Source organism: Grus americana, chromosome 1 (genome assembly GCF_028858705.1).
Source record: "Grus americana isolate bGruAme1 chromosome 1, bGruAme1.mat, whole genome shotgun sequence".
Taxonomy (NCBI): domain Eukaryota; kingdom Metazoa; phylum Chordata; class Aves; order Gruiformes; family Gruidae; genus Grus; species Grus americana.
Genome location: NC_072852.1, coordinates 71,285,612 through 71,308,585, shown reverse-complemented (window position 1 = coordinate 71,308,585; position 22,974 = coordinate 71,285,612). Strand labels below are relative to the sequence as shown.

The 22,974-nt window shown below is 37.9% G+C and overlaps 1 protein-coding gene across 11 annotated transcripts in view; it reads left to right on the top strand.

Annotated features, from left to right (window-relative positions):
• Positions 1 to 22,974, top strand: part of EPS8 (epidermal growth factor receptor pathway substrate 8) — a 139,986-nt gene that overhangs the window by 94,275 nt on the left and 22,737 nt on the right. For 9 of the 11 annotated variants that reach the window (XM_054840450.1, XM_054840469.1, XM_054840432.1 and 6 more), the window contains 12 exons: positions 1,468 to 1,535; positions 3,515 to 3,676; positions 3,875 to 4,024; positions 6,311 to 6,393; positions 8,253 to 8,389; positions 10,344 to 10,417; positions 11,460 to 11,586; positions 11,940 to 12,028; positions 15,615 to 15,689; positions 16,302 to 16,450; positions 18,778 to 18,961; positions 22,797 to 22,930. In XM_054840450.1, the coding sequence (XP_054696425.1) occupies positions 1,468 to 1,535; positions 3,515 to 3,676; positions 3,875 to 4,024; positions 6,311 to 6,393; positions 8,253 to 8,389; positions 10,344 to 10,417; positions 11,460 to 11,586; positions 11,940 to 12,028; positions 15,615 to 15,689; positions 16,302 to 16,450; positions 18,778 to 18,961; positions 22,797 to 22,930 (1,432 nt within the window). The remainder of the gene's footprint in view (positions 1 to 1,467; positions 1,536 to 3,514; positions 3,677 to 3,874; positions 4,025 to 6,310; positions 6,394 to 8,252; positions 8,390 to 10,343; positions 10,418 to 11,459; positions 11,587 to 11,939; positions 12,029 to 15,614; positions 15,690 to 16,301; positions 16,451 to 18,777; positions 18,962 to 22,796; positions 22,931 to 22,974) is intronic. The other 2 variants (XM_054840517.1, XM_054840498.1) reach the window with 1 other exon arrangement.

The following is a 22,974-nucleotide window of genomic DNA, read 5'->3' as shown; positions in this document are numbered from 1 at the left end:
GCTGCCCTGGCTGTGTCCTCTCCCAGCTTCTTGGATGCCGCCCACCTTCTTGTGGGCAGGGCAGTATGAGGAGCTGAAAAGTCCTTGACTGCTTTGCAACAATTAAAACATCAGTGTGTTATCAACATTATTCTCATCCTAAATCCAAAACACTGCACTATACCAGCTGCTGGGAAGAAAATTAACTCTATCCCTGCTGAAACCAGGACAATTTTTCAGCACCTGAAATGCCTGTCTGAAGGAACCCTGGTCACAGAAGAGTCTTTACAGTGTGGCTTTTACGGTGGCCTCACTGCAGTTCTCTGTAAGTCACAGATCATGTGCTTGGCAGTGGTCAGCATTTTTTTTTATTTTGCAAAAAGTAACTTATCTTTCCGGTCAATACAATCACAGACTTCCCCCCGCCCGCCCACTGCCAAGTCAAGAGTATGACGAAATTGATGGATTTTGTATGTACATAAGGTACTTTCCTTCTGAACAAAATCAAACCTCCTCTTTTACTTGAAGATCAGAAATCAAGTTATTTAATGAAATGGAGAGAAAAGAATTACCTACTTGCAGTTTCCTTGGGCCTGCCTTGACCGAGTCTCCTGGTGACTTCCTTCCTTAGGCAAAGCTCCTGGTGTTCCAGATCAGGCACTTAGGTGGTTATGGTGAGAAAAGAGGAAAACCCTCCAGATATTGCATCCAATTTTTTTACAGTAAAGTTGAAAAGTTTTCTTCAGTATTCATCTGAATTCATTATTTTGAGGCATGGGTGTGTGTTATGCCTTCATCTTGCATTTTCCCTTCCCTCCTCTCCTGGTTTGATATTAATCTATTTTATGGAGTAAAAGGCAAAAGATGTTTCTGATTTTGCAGCATTGTGTTTTGTTCAGCTGAAAAATATTTCTGTTAGACACCTCTGGTGTGTTTGGCTGGGGTTTTTTTTTACCCCTTTCCACACGTATTTCTACATTAGTAATTCATCAAATTGAATACTTCAGGAAGAAATGAAGGATGAGTCAGGTCTGGTTTGTAAGTGGCTTTGTTGTTTTGCAGATTTAACACATATATCAGAAAATACTTATGCTTTCAAATGCGTTCATACAAATTCAGTAAGCCTGATGCTGGTTAACCTATTGCTACCAAAGTGGCAAGCCAGTGATTTTAATAATCAGGCTTCCCTATGAAGTGTTTTCAGCCAGAACACTGCTCCCCTCCAGTGTCCTGACTCACTGTGATGAGATAACTGGCTTTTGTTTGCACCCACCGGCTTGCTCTCAACATCATTGACGTAAGTATGATCCTTGTGCTGGACTGTGTGGGGGTGAAGGGTTTTTTTCTGTTGAAATACAGAAATTATCAGCAGCTCTTCTTCTGCTTTCGTATATATACAGTTAGTCTTAAGTGTCTCTGAGAAGTATTCAAAACAGCATGATAAGAAGTTGAATGAATAATTATTCTTTCTTTTCCTCCCATCTCTAGAACAAAGAAAGAATTATGCACGAGACAGTGCCAGCAGCATATCCGAAACTTCGCAGTATCACGTAGAGGTGAGACGAAGAACAATATACCAATTATAGCTTTCAGTTACATGCAGTTATTTTTGCCTACGTGATTTTTGAGGATACATATGCTTGAAGGCATATACATCTTCCAAAATATCCTGCCAGCCCAAGGTCACTTCAGAACAGATTACACTGAAACGTCTCAAATTCTATAGCTTCCCCGTAATGAGCTGAAATTTTGATGTAGAAGAATGTAAGCAAAGTTGTGTGTTGTTTGGCAAATGGACAAGACTTCTCAATGGGATATCAATTCATCGAGTTATGCTGCCCGGCCTCTGAACCTGCCTTTTGCAAGGATGAGGCAGAGCTGAAAAACCTTGTGCTGTTGGTGAGGCACACTGGATGATATTTAAAATTAATACTTTGATCAGTTATAATCAGCAGAGGTGACAGAATATTCAGAAAGAGCTGAGCATTAACCCCTAAAAGCCCCAGTTAGTCTACTATGTAGTAGTTAAACAAATACATTCTGCCTGCACAGATTCTTCCCCAGCTTGAAGTGCAAAGTATGTTACTTCCTGTCTTAAGCTGCTTTGCAGAATTACTGTGTGCTGCTGTCATATTTTATCCAGGAGTAGATATATTTAAAATATTCAGCAAAGTAAGCCTACGTGCCCGTATGTAGCCTGTTAAGCACTTTTGCGTGCAATGCCTCATTCTCTAGTCTGTCTTTGGCACAAACGTTCTCCCAATGCCATCAGACCACTGTCATGGGTTAAGGCAAGCTACATTCTCAGCTCCTGTTTGGTGGGTTTTAAATTAACTGTAAATTGTGAGATCATATGCAGATGATCTTAATTTCAAGTGCTTCTATCCTATGATCAGCTTGCAAATAAATACTTGTGAATACTGTCTGTATTTTTCTTTGGTTTCTTTATAACAGTTTCAGTACTGTATTGGCATAAAAATTAGTACTTGTATTTGGAGTCTAAGCATTCCTGTGTGAGCAGTCAGCAGAGAGATTGTTTCACTTTAATTCTTTTAAATACTTTGATTATAATGCAGCTTCTATCTACTCTCTTGTCTGTCATAACTAAGTGCTGTTATCCTGTAATAGAAGAAAGCACACTTAACTCTTCCTGGTTTTTCTTTTTTAATTATTTTTATGTTATTTAGAAGATGGATGTGCAAGCATATGTGCAAGCATATATTAAAATTGGTTCAGCTTGAATGCGTGTAACCAGGTCTTCAATAAGAATGTGAAGCTGGATTTAAGCCTGGATAAAATGAAATAATTTTATGGGTTGTCTTGCATGGCTGGCATGTTCAAGGAGAAATTATCAAAACCATAATGACAGGGAAACTGGTTGAGGTGATGTCTGTGAGATAGTATTTACTTTCTAGACCATTAATTGAATCTGAAGAATATTCCAAGTTGATGGTGAGCAAAATTAGTTAGTATACTACATTTCTACTGTGACCTGCATAAAAGAAGGCACTAGCCTGTCCATAAGGTATCCCAGTCAGATGCAAGCCCATCATGGTTGCCATCAGCATGCTAGTTGGCAGCTCTGGAAGAGATGAGGACACTCCAGGTCAGGGTGGTGGTAGAGATATGTTGGCAAGGTATTTCTGGGAAGCTTCTGCTGATGCTTCCTGGATTCAACTTGCCAAGAGAGACAGGTTTTCGCTCCTCAAGAAAGCTAATTAAATACTCAGGGTTTAATTCTAGCCACGATACCTGAAAGATGTCAGAATGTGCCTTCAAGTTTAACCACTTACTTTAGTGAGGAAATGACAAGAGATGACAAACAGTGAGTTACAAAAATCAGTTGACTGAAAATTATATTATGGACAACCTCTCTTATGGCTTACTGGTGGGATCTGTCATATACAAAGGCACTTTTATTCATGAATTATTTGTATTGCTATTTCCTGGCAATTTGAATACTGACATTGCCTAGCAATAAGGAAAATTACAACTGGTTTGGTTTTTTTTTTTAAATGTACATCTCATTCACTAGCACTTGACCACCTTTGTTCTGGACCGAAAAGAGGCAATGATTACAGTAGATGATGGAATAAGGAAGCTGAAATTGCTGGATGCCAAAGGCAAAGTGTGGACTCAAGATATGATTCTTCAAGTAGATGACAAAGCTGTCAGTTTGGTGGACTTGGAATCAAAGGTAAGATCTGTGAGTGGCAGTCTCATTTTCAGAGAGAGAGAAAAAAGGAACAGGCAGAAAAATGATGTATGTGAGATTCAGTATTTTAATTAGCTTATTATCACTTTCCCTTTTTAGCTTGTGCAGCTTTTCTGAGATCAGGATGCTGTATAGTAAGGTGGTGTTTTGTGTTTGATTTTTTTTTTTCTTTTCTGGCAGAATGAACTGGAGAATTTTCCTTTAAGCACAATTCAGCATTGCCAAGCTGTGATGAATGCATGCAATTACAATTCAATTCTTGCATTAGTATGTAAAGAGCCAACCCAAAACAAGCCCGATTTGCATCTTTTCCAATGTGATGAGATTAAGGTAAGGTTGTAATGGAGATCTGCTATGACTTCTGTGAATAGGGGAAATTTTGTGAATTGGCAAGTTCAGTGGATAAAATCAAATAGGCTGATTCATGGAAAATAATGCTGTTCCTTTATTCTTATACCTATGCTTTAAGTTTAATGCGTTTATGATATCAACACTACTTATAGTATGTTAGTAAATGAGGCATAGTATGTCTTGCAAGAGAGTAGTCCTGTATGTAAACGGAATCTTTAGTGCATGTGCAAATATGTTGTTACTATAAATATTGATTCTTGGGCTCTGTAGGCTGTTCATCTGGGTTTACAAATGAGTAAAGCTCTGGAATATGTGTATGGTTTACATTCACACTTCTGAAGAAAGTAGTATAAAATAGTTTTGAGTTATCTCTAATTTTTCTTATAATTTGCAAAGAACTCATCTGACCCCTGAGTTTTACTTAGTCTCTCCCCTTTTTCTTCTCGTTCTTTCACTGAACAATTAAACCTTCTCTACATTCCCACCTCTCTGCATCTCTGCTCTGCTGGAGGGAGAATGAAAAGGAAAATATTACTTGCAGGAGTGTTAAAACAAGGAAAGAGATTATTTGTCTCTGATTAAATTATTTTCCTCAATCATAATTTTTAATATATTCTACAATACTTATGTATTTCCAAGGTTATAAATTTTAATTTCTGTTAGTTAGTCTGTATAATTGGTATTTCTTTAAATTGCAATTGATAATTTCATGAGGACTTTTTAATTCTTTTGTAGTAGTTCATATCATTGTCTTAAAACAAGAGATTGCTAATCATATTATACAACCATTTTGAAATTGGTATAGTGAGAATGGTGCGAAGATGACTGGCTGTGTGATTAGTTGCACAGAATTTGCTGTTTCAGTGGAAATTGGGATCCTGTGAGAAGTCTAGGTGGCATTATGTTAAATAATGCAGGGATCCTTGTTGAGGTCTGGTTGGACCCAGCTTCCAAAGTGTAGAGGTGGTCTCTTTTCTTCAGACTTTCATCTTTTAAAATTGTTCCTCTGTGTATATGTAAAAATGCAGAGCACATAAGGATGACTTGGAAGTCCAGGATCCCCCTTTTCTTCTGAGGTATTGTTTGAGTCTGTGGCCATACCCTAGCTTTTGTTTTTCACCCACATGCCTTGGCTGGTTTTGAAAGGTTAGGTCTTTCTCCCTTGTCTTTTTCCTGCTTTTAATTAGAAATTACCATGAACCTCAGGAGCCTCTGCAATAAGAAATTGGTCAAAATCAATAACATTTGGTGCAATCAATATGTTCTAAACAAAAATTTGTTAAATAATAAATATCAAGAGTATGATTAATGGAATTCCTCTGGGTTTAAGTTCTTCAAATCCCCCTAAGTTTTTTTCCTATTAGTTCTTTAACCTTAATGTATCCCTCATCCATATTCTGTAGTGCAATTCATTATGACCTGAGAAGTCCTTTAATCCCCTTGGATCTTAAGTTCAACAAAGTCTTCTGGTCCAGTTACATATTCCACCTAAAACGTTACATACTTCTCCATTATGAAGGTACTAAGGAAGACATGGACCTTGTAGAGTGAGCCAGACACTGACAGATTTGGGCTTTGACAACCTGTGTAGGAAATTAATTTGTCAGCTGAAGACGTGTAACGGAGCATTCTAAATCCTACGAGAAGCCATGACCTATTTAACGCAAGATCTATTAAAATAATGCCTTAGACATGCATCAAAATTTCACTTGTGGGCCAGTGGTAGAGGCGGACTGCAGTTATGAAGAGGCAGGAACCTACAGATTAGGAAATGTTATGAAAAATTACTCCTCTATTAAATCAAAGAGAAATTGGAGGCTATTGTTATTTCTTAAAGGCAACTGTACCACTACAAGTTACTTTTGTAATACTTTATGCTGCTACTATCTATAGTAGTTTTGCTGTTACTATCTATAGTAGATTTTTTGTATAGTACGTCTTTCCCCTAACATGCTTGAGAAAAACAAAAATGACATATGTGGAGGGGAAAAAATATCTTATTCAATAATGGTTGACTGTTCAGACAAATTTGGTACCTAGATGACATACTCATCTGATGGTAATGCTTGAGGTTGGAACAGTGACAAAAATACCAGACAGTAGTTTTGTATGTTTCTTCATTCTGTTTATGTGTAAAATAATTTATCCTAGAACTTTTAAATAAATGGGATTTGATGAGGGATTCTGGAATCTAAACATGCCCTAAAAAAAAGTGCATGAGGAGATATAGCTGATAACTGATGGTTTCTGCTTCTGTCTCTTTAGGCTAGCTTTATTCATGAAGATATTGAAAGTGCAATCAGTGACAGCAAGAGTGGGAAGCAAAAGAAGAGGCTTGAAACACTGAGGTAACTAAGCATTGCCTGTCTCAGTTCTGCATACAGGTCAAGTAGTTTAGAATTTAAGTTAAAAATATAAATGCCCCATAACTCCAAGTAAGAAAGATTCTGGTAAAAGGGTTTGTGATCTAAAGCTATTAAATAAAACAGGAACTCAAGATTGAATAATCTTCCTCCCTGCCTGTTTAATGATGCTGAGGACTCCTTGTTTCCCTATTAGCAAAAGCTTCTCTGCCACTAAGAAAATGTGGAGGAAAAGAGTCTGCTGGGTTCAGAAGAGATTAATACAGAAATGAGAGGTAGCCAAAGAAATGAGAGGTAGCCAACAGAGGTGTAACAACAAGGGCCAAAATATATGAGATATTGGATGGTTATGGTGGTAGTCTGTTGAAAAGTTAGTATCTAACTGTGTCCTGATAGTATATCTCAATAACACTTAGTTTTGTGGTCCAGATAGAGAAGTCTTTGCTGGACAAAAATCATTGAGTAAAAATGTCACCATTGTATGAACAAATTTATAACAGTCTTAGTTACCTATTAAATTCTGATACACAACTCATGAAGTTTTCCTCAAGTAATGGACACTTCTATCAAAACAAAACAAAACCTGAACTGCATCTACCTTTACCTGTGGGTTTAAAATTCAATAACTACACTTTACTGTTTGTGGGACAGTAACAAACATGTTTAAGCACAAAGAGGTAATCTAGAAGGACTCAAACACACTGGATGTGCTGGGAAACTAATGAGATTTAATTGGGAAAAGAATGTAGGTCAGTACATCTAGTGGGAAAAATAATCTGAGATACCACTCTCTGAAGGCTACGAGGCCAAGAGGTCATTGAGTGCATGACAGCACAGCACCAGTTATTGCTGTCATATCATGTACATGCTGGCATTGGGTCACAAGGAGAGACCCTCCCCCCATGACATTGCATTAGCAAGTCACTGCTAGGTTACTGACAAGTAGAAGTGTGAGATGTGCAGAGAAGAGTGACCAGGAGACTGGAGGAAGAAATGGTGATGGAACCATTATTTTTTGTTCAGTGTCCAAAGACCAAATAACACTTGACATTTTGTGGTGTTGTTGAATGTCATGAATGAGATGGGATTATAAAGAAAAGAATTTAAGGTGAAGATCTTGCTTTTAAATAGGAGCAAGGGGAAGGGATGGGATGTGTGTGTGACAGGAGTTGTGGGGACTTCTTGTCTGTTAGTATCAAGTTACAGAATGACTTCAAAGACCTCTTTCCTTACAGTATTTAAAACTATTTTAAGAACAGGGAAACTGGAAAATTGCGAGTGGGAAAATGGATACAGTCTATGATGGGATGGTACATTTGTATCGAGACGGGATGAACAGGCCACTGAAATAAAAAGGAAAAACAACCTGTAAATTTACCACCTGTAAATTTACAACCTGTAAATTGACCACCTGTCAAATTTAGGGACTAGATAATCAATTTGTGATGGCTGAAAGGTAGCTTCTAATGCAATATTTCACACAAAATGGAAGTCCAGCCAGTAAACTGCATATGATGGTAAAAAATGCCATCTACTAAACCCCAGCCACTGGCCACCTGTGTAAACTGGCAGATTTCTAGACATCATGTTCTGTGGCACTCTTTAGGGATTTCCCATGTGGCCAGGTGACAAAAGTTTGCTAACCTCATCATGGAGTATGTTTCCTACTATGTTTAACATATTTACACATCATGGTCTTGAGTACTGCTTACTTGGCAAGTCTATAGTCTGTTCAACAGTAGAAGAGGTCCTTGTAAAGCCTCCTTGTCTTCTCTGATTAAGCACTAGAAAATAGAATGTTTTTCCTTCAAGTGTCACTTCTGGGCTTTCTTCTCATCCTCTAGGATGATATCCAAAGCTGACAACGCCATCCCTCCGCCGCCGCGGGCACCTGCCCCTGTGCCGCCAGGGACCATCACCCAGGTGGATGTGAGAAGCCGCGTGGCGGCGTGGTCCGCGTGGGCTGCAGAGCAGGGGGAGCGTGAGTATTTCTGGGAGCCTGCTGCTGCACAGCACAGTGACAAACAGTTGTTCTGGGCAGTAGGATTTTATGATCCCTGCTAATAACAAAAATAATTCTGAAAGACCACTTTCATAAAGATTACAGTAATTGAATCCAGATACAGAAATGGTTGTATGAGGTCACCCCTCTGTGCTCGCTGGGAGCAGACAGGATTATTCTCCCAGTTTAGTCTGAAATGCCCCAAGCCACTGTTGCCTGATCTGGGGAATAAGACCTGACTGTCATATCTGACTTGTCATTTACTTGCACTTATCCATTTTCTGGATTTCTGTTCAGAGCTGCTTTTACTTGTGTGTAGCTGGGTGTGTGGAGGGGTGGGATACTGATTTTAACCTGAGCTTTTCTGTGAACGTAGTACCATTCACAGTAACCAGTAATTTAATGATGCTGTCTTCAGTAATAGGGAGATTGTAGGCTAGATATTTCAGACAATTAAAAAATATAATCATGGATTAAAAGGTGACTAGAGATCAGCATTATTTATTTATGTTTATCTTTATAATGGCCTGTATGGCTAAACTAGTTCTTTTTTTTTTTTTTTTCCTCTCCTCTTCTGTCTTCTCTATTTTCTCTTCTTTTTTATTTTTTTCTCTCCCTTCTCTCTCCCTTCTCTTCTCTCTCCCTTCTCTTCTCTCTCCCTTCTCTTCTCTCTCCCTTCTCTTCTCTCTCCCTTCTCTTCTCTCTCCCTTCTCTTCTCTCTCCCTTCTCTTCTCTCTCCCTTCTCTCTCTCCTCTTATTTTTCTCTCTTTTTCTTTAAGCCTTAACGAAGGAATGCTATAGCATTTCTAATGGGTTTGGATTTTTTTAATGTTTTTTAAATCTGTAATGTAAACATTTTTATTTTGATCAGATTTATTTGAAAAACTTGTTCTTTAGAAACAATAAAGCTCCTTATATAAAACAGACTGTATTAAGGTTAAGATGAGGCCTTTTTTGGTTGGTTTGGTTGTACTTTTTTTAACAATAGATACTGAAATTTTATAATTAGAAATCATTAACCATGGAGTCTTTATTATTCTTGGTTTATTAAACTATATCTATATCACTCACAAAGTACACAACTACGCAAAGAAAGCAACTAAAAATGTTCAGAGAAATCTGTAATATTAAGAATGTTTTCATTTACCAATCTACAGTATTACATCCATCTTGAGTAAAGGCTAGTTTGTGCTTCTGCTTGACTTCTTACTTCAGAGAAGTTTCATTAGTTTGTCAAGTGTCTTGTCAGACCACTTGTGGATCTGAGTTCCTGCAGTTTCTTTTATTCCACTCATGTGTGGATCTTTTCTAAAATACATTTACTAAAATCCCACCTGTTAACAAACACAATGTAGTACTTAGTGTGACTTAAAAATGCAAAACTTATAATTTCTCAAAATCTTAACCCTGGTTGTTTTCAAATAAAGGTCACAGACTCTGTCCACTGTTATTTGGAAATACCAGTTCTATCACATCATTACGTCCCATTTCTGTGTTGCCAAACTTGGCATCCCTTTTTGCTAATTACCTTTTACATCAAAATTATCTTTAAAGTCACGGTACACTCTTTCTAGCTTACTTCTGCTGGAGTACCTTTCAGCGTACTTTGCAAAATAGGATGATTTCTCCTTACATTGTATTTATAATCTGCCACTTTCTGCTGTAATTTTTGATACCACACATCTGTGGTTAACTTCATTTATGCAGCTCAGTTGACTGAAAGCATACACCTAAGCCTTTTTGTGAGACTTGGCAAGATCATGCATTAGGGTGCAAGATTTTCAGGTTTTGTGGAGTCCTTGCAAAGTGAACGGTACAAACAGTTTTGTTCATCTTTTTCTTACAATAGTATGATTTGATAGGCTGTACAGGAACTGTTGGTTGCTAATTCCACATATATGGATGTCTTATTCTCTTCTTTGTTTTTCTGCAGTTGAAAAACATAGACAATACCATGATCATGAAGAAACAGCAGAGATGATAGCAGCAAGGATTGACAGAGATGTTGTGAGTGAGAAACTACAAGCAATATTGCTTAATGTCTGTGAAATTTTGCAGCTGTACTTTGTGGGAAGACTTTTTCCACATGGCAAATTCAGTTCTGGAGAAAAGCTTGCCAGGCAGCCTATGTTTGTGTGGTAGACCTAAAAATTAATAGATGGTAGTTCTTTTTCTTTTTTTTTTTCCTTTTAAAAAAATTTAAAAAAGGACTGAATGCTGATATAGTTTTCTGCTGTGAAAAGCTAGAAATATAAACAGGAATTTTGCATGGTAGACCATATTCAGTAAACTATATAAGGATAAAATAGTCCATCAATTTAGAGGTACTTAGATATGTGCAATATCTGGAAAATAAACATATATTCTGAAGACCGGTGGGCTATGTATATGTGTAACCTAAACTTTTCTTGCCTATAAGCAACAGAATTGGTCAGATCCTGTGATGTATGCAATATCAAATATTGCCCAATCTGTCAGTTGTAACTTTCTACTTTTCTACTCTGCTGTTGCTGTCAGCAACATCAGAGGGTCTTGAGGAAGGCATGTGGGGGTTGGGGTCTGCTGAATCTATGTATATGTGTTTTCCCCAGGGGCTCATTCATTCTCCTCCACTTGCTCTTTGAAAACAATTCTTTAAAGAGCACTTCTCTATAAAACTACATTCTGGCATTCAACAAATAGCTTAATACTTTGTACTAAAGGAGATTATGAAGTTATACTGTTTAGGAAAATGCTGTCCATTCCAATAATTAGAATTTTTTCATATGCTGTGAGAGAAAATGTAACGTGAACAAATTGTGTAATTGCAATCTGAATTTAATAATCTTGTTGCTCATATTTTAAAAACTTCCAGTGGCCCTAAATTTTTAAAAATCTAAGATTTAAAATATTTTACAGTTACGAACATAATGAACTAATTATGGAATGTTGTAGCATGAACTTGGTTCCAAGGAAGCTGTTTGTGTCTGAGAGTGTGCTCATTTTGATTTTTGAAATATTTCTACTATAGATTCTGTAAAGAAACTATTATTTTTCTTTACTCCTATAGCAAATTCTGAACCATATTTTGGATGACATTGAGTATTTTGTTACCAAACTTCAAAAAGCTGCTGAAGCTTTTTCTGAACTTTCGAAGAGGAAGAAAACTAAGAAAAGTAAAAAGAAAGGACCTGGAGGTAGGACTTCTTACTGAACACAATTCTGTTTCACTAAGGATCATTGAAGTAGCTAGCAAATGTGTCTGTGTTGTTTTTCATGAACATAGTAATTTTCTTTCACTTTGAGCACAAAAAATCCTATGCAGTATATTCTTAGAGAGAAGCCTATGAAAGTCATTTACTTGCAGTCAGTGGGAAGTGACTAATAAGAGGTGTGAGTGCAGAATATGCTCACTGCCATGGTTCTATGTTTACGAAATGCTCTAAGTTGGTAAATTTATTATGTATTTAGGTGTTTACTATAGCTGTAATATTTATATAAATTATATACCATATAAATAGATATATAAAAATCTCATTTCATTCACCAGAGGGAGTTCTTACTCTCCGTGCAAAACCACCACCTCCAGATGAATTTGTTGACTGCTTCCAAAAATTCAAGCATGGCTTCAATCTTCTGGTAAGTGACTGCTAGTGGATATGGTGGTGTGAGATATGCGATAATAGTTTTTTCCTGGGACAGCTGATGTTAAGTTTAGCGCAATCTTTATTCTCCCTGCCACTCCGAATTCATTTGGGTGTCAGTTTTGCTGCATTGGTTTTCCTATGTCTTAGTCTGCTAGTATGAAGTGAAGAAGTAAAATTATGGTGAAAGACAAAGAGGAAAAGGAGGAATCAGTAACATGATGGATTTGCTTTGTAGTTATTTTTAAGTTGGGTTTTCTTGGAGGATCCTGCTATTCCAGAGGGTGTGGATGCTTTATTGTTGAAAACCCCTGAGGGAGCTGCAGAAGTTCATCTTGTCTTTGGGAATGCATTAATCAAGTTTTCTGCCTTCTGCCTAACTTTCCTGGTGCCTTGTCCATGTAGAGAAACCTTGTGGGTCTTAAATGCTCTACTGCTGCCAGCCATGCAGAGGTGGTCATGCCATCCAGGGAACTGCGAGCCTGAGTCTGTGTTGTCTTGGTCTCCACTGCTGTTTCAGAAGGAGCAAACATACAAGTATCCTCCTCAAGAATGCTGATATACCTTGAAATGTAAACTTGTTTGGTCCTTTGCTGACACACAGGAAGATAGCTCAGGTGACAGTTGACTGATCTTGGACTTTCACCTTTTCCTTCTCAATCCAAGGTTGAACTGAGACAAGAGCAGAGCTGGCCACCTCTGGCCTAGGTTGGCTTTTTTGCTTTGGGATGCTGCTCCTCAAGTTCTCTACACAGTGACTAGATGAGCGTATTTATTTTTCAGCATGGTTGTGTTTCTTCGTTTCCTGGTTCTTTAAAGTCTTTTACTTGGGAAATTTAAGTTTAAATCATAAAAAAATTTCTAGGAACGCTCTGTTGCATGCTTGCCAGCATCACCAGCTGTGGCCTTAATTTAGTTTTATTCAGCTATACACATCAGGCTCTGTGCTTGTTGCCATCATTGCATAGGACCTTACTGGCCTCAGAACGCTCCATCCAACAAATTGCTGTCACTTTATAGGTTCTCAACAAGCAGAGATGCTAATTCAAGAGCCTTCTCCTGGCATCTCCTCTTCTGCAAGTGCTATTAAAGGAAGGCAGCAAGTGGAACACCTTCAAAACATTTACCTTCAGATACTGTCTCTTCCAATTGCTGGGGAAGCTATGCCAATGGGGAGAATTGTTCTTGGATTCACTGAGTCACGTCAGATTTTTTCTTCCTCTTGGGGAACGAATTCTGATTTCAGGGCTTAGGAAATATTTAGCAATGTTAAGAATGTGTGTTTTGGTGGTGGGTTTTTTTTGTTTGTTTGTTTGTTTTTTTTTTTTTTTTAATCCTGTATCAATTGCTGTGATTCTAACCTTAAAGGATTACTGTTTGCGGGGGGAGGAGGGGCAGGGGGATGCCTTAGAACATGCTGATCCTTCTCAGTAATAGTGCTTGTAAAGTTCATTTTTTCCCAATGTTACTTCTTACCATCTTCTGCATTTAAATTAGTTTTTCACGCAAGAACAATGTGTGCTGCATCTTTGAATCTTTATCATCTGTGCAGGAGAAGAAGCAGTTCTTGTTTTGGTGCTCAGCAGCATCTAGGACTTAGTTTTTAATGCTGCTTTTGAAGAGCTGCGCTTTAACAGTGCTTTACTTCAGCATCATTGCAGGAGCCACAAAAGCCTGAAGTTTCACTTCCTGGTGCTTTATGTCAGACATGGAGAACTGTATAAAATGAAGAATCTAGTTTAAAAATAAAAGGAGTAGCTAGAAGAATAAAATCTTTGTCAGTAGAATGGAAACTATTTTAAAACACCATGCTGGAAACTCCTAGAAAATGCCTGCCATGTGTCAAAAAAACTTTAGAAAGACCGAAAATGAGTTGTTAAGGCTGAAGAACAATGTATAGGAAGTTATTAGAAGTAAAAACACATTGTCCTCCTTTCTTCATTTGGAGGCACACTCTGGAAAGCAAGATGTAAAAGTAGAATGAGGCTAGCCAAAAGCAGTTTGAGGAACAGACGGCAAGATGCAATAAAACCTACTATAACTTTTTAAAACACATTCTGGCATGCTTCTTACTTCTGGAGCCTCCAGGGCCAACGGGTGATCAGTAAATAAGCTAAATCCTCCGAGAAGCTGTATCAGAGAAAGTATATGATTTTTTTTTAATGCATATATTTTCTTGGAAAAGCCTGATAGAGGACAATATGTTAATGAAAACCATTTTTTGGGGGGCACAAGAGATTATCTGTTTCAAATTGAAGAACTGGTAATGGATTAAAGAAAAGCAAATCAAAATGGCAAGTTACAGAAAGACAAATAGAAGCCCTGTTTGAATGGGCACCATTCATCTGTCTATTCCAAAAACTAAATCAGCAAACCACACAGTGTGGTGTGTAACCTCTCTCAAATTGTGCTGTTTCTCTTCCAGAGGAAGAGAAATGATTAAGTTAATGCTGATAATCTTTAAAGTCATTCCAAGAATCTGAGGGACTATGACAACCAGGTACCACTGGGATGTAGTTCGTAGGCAGTAAATTGAGGAAGAAGCAAACATACATCTTGCAAAACAAAATAATGTCTACAAATCCATCCATTCTTTGATTTTGTTTCTCTGGATTTCTAAAACACATCCAGCAAAGTTGCACACCCTGAAGTTGTTAAAGAAACTGAGCTACTGTGAGGTTGAGTGTAGCTTCCTAGATTCTAGTTTGTGAAATATAAAACAAATTGTAGGACTAAAATGCCCGTTCTCAAAGGGCAGTAAATTCAGTAGTGAAGTCCCATACATGCCTCTGCAGATGCCTTTGCTGTCCAACATATTTACAGGTGTTCTGGCAAATGGGGAGTGTAGAGTCTACAAATGTAGAAATGCCTCATGATAGCAGATAAAGTGACAGATGAAATTCAATATTGATAGGTATGATGTAGTCATGGACAGGTGGGTAAAAATCGCATATATAAAATAAATCAGAACAAAATGTTGATGTAATACAGATTCCTGTGAGACCTTTACTCATGTTCAATAGTCATCGACCAAGCAAATGTTAAGAACTGTTAGGGAAAAAAAAAAAAAAATTAACAAGTGAAGAGCATCAATATGTCGTTATGTTCCCTGGCCTTGTTTTGTTCCCAGTGTAGCAAATTTGAAGAAAGTACAGGGAGGACAAGAATGCTCGAAGGAATTACTTTAGCTTGGAAAAGACCAAACAGAGGAAGAATGTAATAAATCTGTAAATGGTTATGAGCATCACTGGAAAAAGTGAATAGAGAAGGACTGCTCAGTTTTCATTTGGAAAAGAACTACAGAATACTAATGAAACTAAGAGGTGGCAAATTTCCAAAGGAGATGCTTCTTTACAAAGCATATAATTCAGTTACAGAACTTCTTGTTTTGCCCAATCAGTGCTAAAGATAAACATGGATTCAAAAGCAATTGGATGAATGAGCACTTGCACTTAGCAGATGTTGCAGACAAAACACTGGGCTTAGGTGGACCTGTGGCCTGACCAGGGATCGCCTTTCTTATGTGAAGTATTTATTGTCATAAAAGTTTCTTAAAATGTATCATTTTCCCATTCCTTCAGGCCAAATTAAAGTTCCATATCCAGAATCCTAGTGCAGCTGAACTGGTTCATTTTCTCTTTACCCCACTACATATGGTAAGGTTTTATAATTTTCTTAGTGTTTTCCTTCACAACTCTTGTATTTATACGCTCTGTAACCTTTTCAAGGATAACAAGATTGAAATGTTTTGTCCCTGGACAATAACTAAGGAGAAATGTGTGTATCTCAGGATGAGGTTCTCTTTAGAAATTAATTTATATCCTTTTTTTGTGTATATTCCCATCTATTAAGTTTATTTATTTAAATCATCTTTAGCTTTGTGTGTTACACTTTGCCATTATAAGTTTTAGTTAACAATAAAAAATTGAGATAATTTACATAATGCAAGAGGAGAGCTGAAAGCATAGCCATATGTCTATTTAATGGAAGTATGTGCTGTTTTGATACTAGAGCAAAAATAACATTGCCAAAAGTAGGTCTAACTGTAAAATGGTTGGTGATCAGAACAGCAGTTCTTCTGCAATAAATGGTTTAGTTAATCTGTAGGTGATTAAGATGCATTGTTAGCTTCTTAGAGTTTTGGGAGGGGAGGGAGTGTTTTTGTGAGTAATAAATGTTTCCTAGCAGCTCTGTAGGTAACATATTCACAGTAACTTCCTTACTGACAATGTGTATGTTCATTGTATTATTTTAATATTTGGATTTAGGTGGTACAGACCACAGGAGGTCCAGAGCTTGCTGGTACAGTACTCAGCCCCCTCTTAACAAAAGATACTATAGACTTCCTGCGATATACTGTCACCAGTGAGGAAGGACAGTTATGGATGTCATTGGGCGACACATGGACCAAAGCCAGGTGAGAAAAAACCTTTGCATATTTTAGAGATGATCTCTAAACTCAAGTTTATTGACATGATCTTAACCAGGTTATCCACCCCCCAGTAAACTCAATATTAATTTGTTAGGCTTTGGACTCTTCAGAACTGTTCTTTGAAGTTTTTGGAAAGGAACTTTTTAGCCTCAGTGGGATTTGGGAGTGGTTTGATTTTAGAGGTCTCAAGGCGGGAGAAAATACAGACAGAAGTTTTTGTTTCGTCCATGGTATCAAGAACCTCCTGACATAACCTCTTGCAGTCATTTTTTCTGAACTGTCCCTTGCATGTTTCCAGTTGATTTTCACTACTGTTTTTCCAACCCAGCTATCTTGGACTTCATTAAAAATCAATTTGAAGAGGCTGCAATAAAAAGTGACAAAATATTGAAGAACAGGATACAGATCTCTATTTTCAATTTCCAATAATTATCAAAAACTAAAAATTTACAATGTCTTCTTCAAAAGCATCATAATGCTATGAAGAAAATGCTTATAACTTAAACAATGTTTATTGGCTGAACCATGTTACGTGTGCATGCCCTACACATTGCACTTAATGGATTCACTATTATGGGTAGCTGAAAATTAACTATTTGATGCATTTGTTGGTTTTGAGGTAAATGTATGATTTGAAATTACTTAGGTAAATAGAACATGCAAAAGCTTAAATTAGCAAAGTGCGTTTTAACGCTGTAATCTGTGGTAGGTAAGTACATTTGATGATGGTTGTGTGCAATCACTTGGGCTTGAAATGCATCATGTATTTTGTGTTTATTCATTCTTGCTCTTAGATTTCAAATTAAAACATAAACATCTACCAAGTGGATGATTTCTTATTAATTGATTGATTGATTGATTGATTGAAAGTAGTTGAGTGTTTCGCTGGTAAGGAAGGCTGGATGGAAAGCCCTAAGAGCATGGAGTGACAAACGTCCTCAGAGAAGGGAGAGTGATGTACAGGTCTTTCCCTTCCTTGATCTCACTCTGCTGCAGGACCAGGAATGTCCAAATTCATCCTTTGGGACTGTCGTTCAGCCTGCTGCTACAAAATGAGCTGGAAACAGGAACTGCAACTCCTCGTGATTGCCAGAGAGCTTGCCCCAGCAAAGCACCATTTTACTTGCCTTTACCTGCTTCAAGCTCTGCTTGTGGTGGGACTGGCAGTGGCAATTGCCTTGTAGCATGGGAGCCTCGTGCAGGGAAAATGGATCACTGGGTAAAATAATGAGTTCCTTGTTCTGGGAACTACCATCATCATTCGTTTAGTCTATCCCGAAAAAAAGTTTAATGGAAAGAGAAGTAGCTCGTGTTGGGCAGTGAAGAATGAAGCACTTACAATATAGTTGGTTGACCTGTGCAGATTAGAAGTCATGGTCTGATTGACCTCAGTATCCAGAGGTACACTGTGGTGTGGTGCAGGAGGAGAGGTGAATAATAAATCTCAAGGGCTGCTGACCTAGCTCAAGGCTGCTAATGGGCTAGTAATTGCTGACTGCTCCTGCAACTTGTGTGACTGACAGCATTTGTCTCTTAATTTTGAGCACTGTCAACAATGAGACTGTTAAAAGACTGTAATGTACATTCCGTTTCTGCTTCCACTGTGAAGATACAGTAACTTATATTGTGGGAGAGTGTGTTATGTATAGTGCAAAGGCAGAGCATGAAAGCGTTAATTTAGGTAATTTGTATTACAGTAGGGAATGCTAATGGAGCTCTGAAAAAAAGTATTTTACAAAGATCAATCTGGACTTTAAAACAGCAAATGTGATGATAATTCTTGTGTCTTGGAGCATGTAGAGTTGGGGAGTTTTGTCAGTAAAAGCTATTGTTTAAGTTTTTGCTTTGGGTGTAGCTAGGCCCCCTAAGTTTCCCATGCTTCATACCTTCTTTCAGACTTTCTTATAAAGCAGGCTGTTTCTTTGAAGTCTTTTGTCTGGTGCTTTCACACAAATAGAGCATTGCAATATTTTTCTCCATCTAACAGTTAAAACAAATCCTAGATTGGTTTGTGATTGATTTTTCTATTATGCATCCCTTACTACAATACAGAAATTTGTTGTGTTTTATCACTGACAAGTCCTTAGGGGAGGAGCAGTTTCTTTCTGCAGTGTACAGCAGGGAGCATAGTTGTGGTCAATACATGTTTTCTGCAGATTTTCTGTGTTCTAGCACAATTCTGCCTGTACTGTAATCCCAGCCTCTCCTCTATACTAACAAAAATTCTAACTAACATTTCAATTTTTAGGAAACCTCTTAAACCAATATTTGTATGGCCCTTGATACAGACCTCTAATTTACTTTTCATACAGAGCGGACTGGCCCAAAGACCATTTTATTCCACCTTATGTCCCCCGTTTCCGAAATGGTTGGGAGCCTCCTTTGCTGAACTTCATGGGGGCTCCAAAGGAGCAAGAACTCAATCATTTGGCTGAGTCCGTGGCAAACGTTGCAGAGCAACAGCGGAAGCAAGAAATGAAAAGACTGTCAACTGAGGTAAGGTTACCTGCAACAGTGTTCTGTAAATTAGCTGAAGGCAACACCAACTGCTTCCTTCATAAAGAAAATATTCTGTGATATTGTTGGAGTAACCATGCTCTGATGTCTGCTGCATTAGTGCAACCTCAGTGTACTTACGTTAAAGTTATGTGAAACCAAATACATGTTCAGCCACCACAAATGCGATTAGGAAAAATATAAAGCTTTTGCCTATTGCGCTCCTTCAAATTGGTGCACTTTCCCGCCTCGTTTGGGAGGGACTATGGTTCAGTTTGATTCTTGATCTGTGCTTTCCGATCCCATTGATTTTGATTATGTATACTTTACGCAGAATTTGAACCAAAGTGTTCTCAAACATGTGTCCATACACAGGCTCATAGACAAAGAAAGAAACACCACTTTTAAAGGAATTTTGGATTTAAGCTACTTCTTCACAAATGCGAAATTTAATATTCCTTTTGTTAATTTCTTGATACTGTCACTGTATTGCAAGAAAGTATTTGGAGGTGCTATCAGAGTAATGCCATATCAGGTAATTTAGGCCTACTTCTGAAAAACAGCTGCCAATTAGAAGACTTGTTGCACAGGAGTATTTTCACATCCTTTTCTCCCAAGAAATGTGATGAATTTAGCAAAAGTTAAGTCATTCTGTTTAGAGAATGGAAACATACACCACCATCTAAAGCCTTCAGACTGGAGTACATTTTCTGACTAACTCGGTTGAGAAACAAAAGGTCTGACTATTAAGATTATATCCCCTATTTTTTCAATAGAGTTGGTGAGAATATGTACTTTGCTTCATGTGAAAATTTTAAGAATAAAAGTGGATTTTGTTGCTTTTCTATTCACACACACAAAAAAGCTATTGCCTCTTTAAACATATAAAAGTTTTTTCATTTTGGAAGTTTTTTGTTGTTGAGAGGATATAAGCTTTCATTTAAAATTTTAATTTATTTTTCTATGCTAGCTTTAGTTTAAATCAAGGCTTAGGTAGTCCAAATTCCCCTGTAAACAGCTGTGAGATGGAAGATGGCTAAAGCTAAGAAGGAAAAACAGTTTCTATCTCATGCAACTTTCATTATGAAAACAACGAATATTCAGAATATTTCTATGGTTAGGGTATTTGTCTCAGATGTAGGAGACGCGTGTTCAGGCTTAGGCAGGTACAGCTGAGTTCATCATATTCTGTTTATTGGCTGCTGTGGGATGGCTTTTTCTTGCAGAGCAATTCTCTTATTGGAGACAACAAAGCTTCCGTAGCAAAAGTTTATCAAAACTGCCCGTGGGAAGCTTGTCACGATAAAACTCCATTTTCATTAAAATCTCTGTTAGTAAAAAAAAAAAAAAGTCTACTCAACTATAGAGATGAACAAATTAGGTAGAACGTCTGCCAAGCAAAGGAGGATAACATGGTACATATTTGATTACTTAAAACACTGGCTTTATGCTTAACAAGATATACAGGAGTAAATGCACCAAAACCTAATTTATTGCCTGTGATTTATTTTGAGCAAAAAAGCATTTAGTGAAGTTAATGGGCACAGTAATGTGAAATGTTGCTGTTGTCATTGCTGTCACCCCCTTTCCTAGTTGTCTTCCAGACACGCCTCATCAAACATTGTCTCAGTGTTTCACTGCTGCTCTACATTTCCATGCAGGCTTTTTTGTTTACAGTGTGTTCCTTCCAAATTAAAAAAAAAAAAAGATTATTCAAAAAAGAAAAGCATTAATTTTTCTCTTCTGATGATTGTAAAAATTAAATTTAATATTTTTATATATATATAATAAGTTACAACAAATTTGGAGGGGGAAAATATATTGAGGGATTTTGGTTGCTTGTGTTTCAGGGAATTGACTTCATACTCTTGGGTGGTGGTAATGTTGGTTGGATTGGTAATTGTGCTGACTTAGCATCTTCATCTTAACCTTCAAAAGACCAAAAAACCCCAACAATCTCAGACATTTGTGTGCATGGCACCTGGGGTTACAAGCCTTAGTTTCATGACTGTTCCTTATTTCCATGTGGTCTTGGGCAAGTCGTTTAACCTTGGTACCTTGGTTCCCTGCGATGATGCCTCCTCAGCACATCCCTAGGGGGAAGAACACTGAGCTGCTTAATAGCTGTGAAATGCTGTAGGTGCTCAGCTGGAAAAAGCTGCGCGAGTGCAAAATGCTATTTGTCTGCAGCAAAAGGACCGCCCTGGAGTGGGTGATACTAGAATAATTATTCTTTCCTAAGTCTGGCATAACAGCTTGTTTAACGAAGGGTGCTGGAAAAATGAGAATTGAAGTGTTCGCCTCTTGCCGCTAATTGGCCTCGCATCTCGGTGTGACGTTGCTCTCCAAGGACCGAGGCTGCATGTCGAGAGCTGTGCCATGTTGGCAGTGGAGAGGCGATGCGTGCGGCTGCCGTCCGTGCTGGGCACAGACTGCTCTGGCATCTGGCAAAGGCATTGGAGGTTCCCACTCATGACAACCCTTTTTTTTTTTTTTTTTCTTTCCATTCCTGGATTTTAAGATATAGCCAGACACAGAGCTCCCACCAAAGGGGTTTCAAAGTGGAGTCAGTTCAGCGATGAGGACTTCAAATGGCAGTGAAACAAGGGGGAACTGGTGATAGAGTCCAGCGAGGCGAAGGCGATGCAAGTAGTTTGTGTGTTAAGTAACATGAGACCCTGCTTCCTGGGTGTCTTTTGATGTAAGGTATAAGCTAGGTAACACTTGAGATTTTTTTTCAAAGAGATCTTAATAATATAGTTTTAAAGAATATTCTGTGTGTATGGGGGGTTTTGTGTGGTTTTAATTTCTTCTCATACACCCTCAGCCCCCTAGACAAGTGTCTCTGGGTGTCAGGTCAGGTACTTGGAGGCAGAAATTAAGTGAGTGGCTTTTCTGTAGCCACACGGACAGAAAAAAACAAACCCAAAAAACCTAACCCACAAAACCAAAAAAACCAACAAACCATGTTTAGAGATTTGGCAATTTATGATGAATCTCAGCTGTTCTGACTTGTGCAACAGGATGTTGGTATAAGGAAAAGATCTAGAATAAACAATTTCAATATCGTAATCTCCCAAAATTAATTGCTTAGCTTGTTTTTGTTTTGGGGAATGGTGGTTAAAATAATTCATGCTTAGAAGCAGGGAATCATTGCTAGTTTAAAGGTTTTTTGTTGTTTTTTTTTTAAACGACTGCTGTTTAACAAGAATTTCCTAAAGCTTTGAATATTCTTATATATGTGCTTGTGATAAATTGTGATTATTATCCTTAATCATACCAACTATCACATTCCTTTTTGCATTTCTTCTTTGACTACAGTCACATTCAGTGAGAGGGTGACACATGTGAACCACTTGATATTATGATCCTGCAATAGATTGGTAATTTTACTTGGGAGGTTTTTATTTCTTATATGGACTTACTGTTAGCTAGCTAGAGGTTTCTGGCTTCAAGTATACAAAAGCTCAAAGCAGTTTCTCAGCGCAGTTTATTTTAAAGCCATTTGGCCATTGTTTATAAGTTGTGTTGCTGTAGTGATATCTGAGAGATGACATGGACCTTGCCCCAGACAACTGTTTTTCTAAAGAATAGCCACTGCAATATTAATGCAGTGGGATGACTTAGGATAGAAATTCTTTTATTCTTATCCTTTTGATCTCCCTGTTTATGTATTTGAAATGCAGAAGTTATTAAGTTTTCATAGCAGAACCGCAAGCACCTGAGGACGTGTGAATGCTGACAGGGACCCTGGGGCTGCTGGATTAAGTGAACTAGGCGGTGCTGCTGCTGACACTAATCCACTTTGTGGCTTTGTTTCTTTTTTGTCTTCCAGCCTCCCAGTGTTCCCGACTACCCCCCGTCCGATGGGTATGCATTCAGTAACACAGTTTACAAAAGAGGGCCTCTGCTGGACCAGGGGGCGGCTGTTGCTGCCTTTAAGCAAACTGTTAGCCGACATGTAGATAGGTAACACTGAATCAACGGCGTACGTGGTGCTGTGGATAACTGTC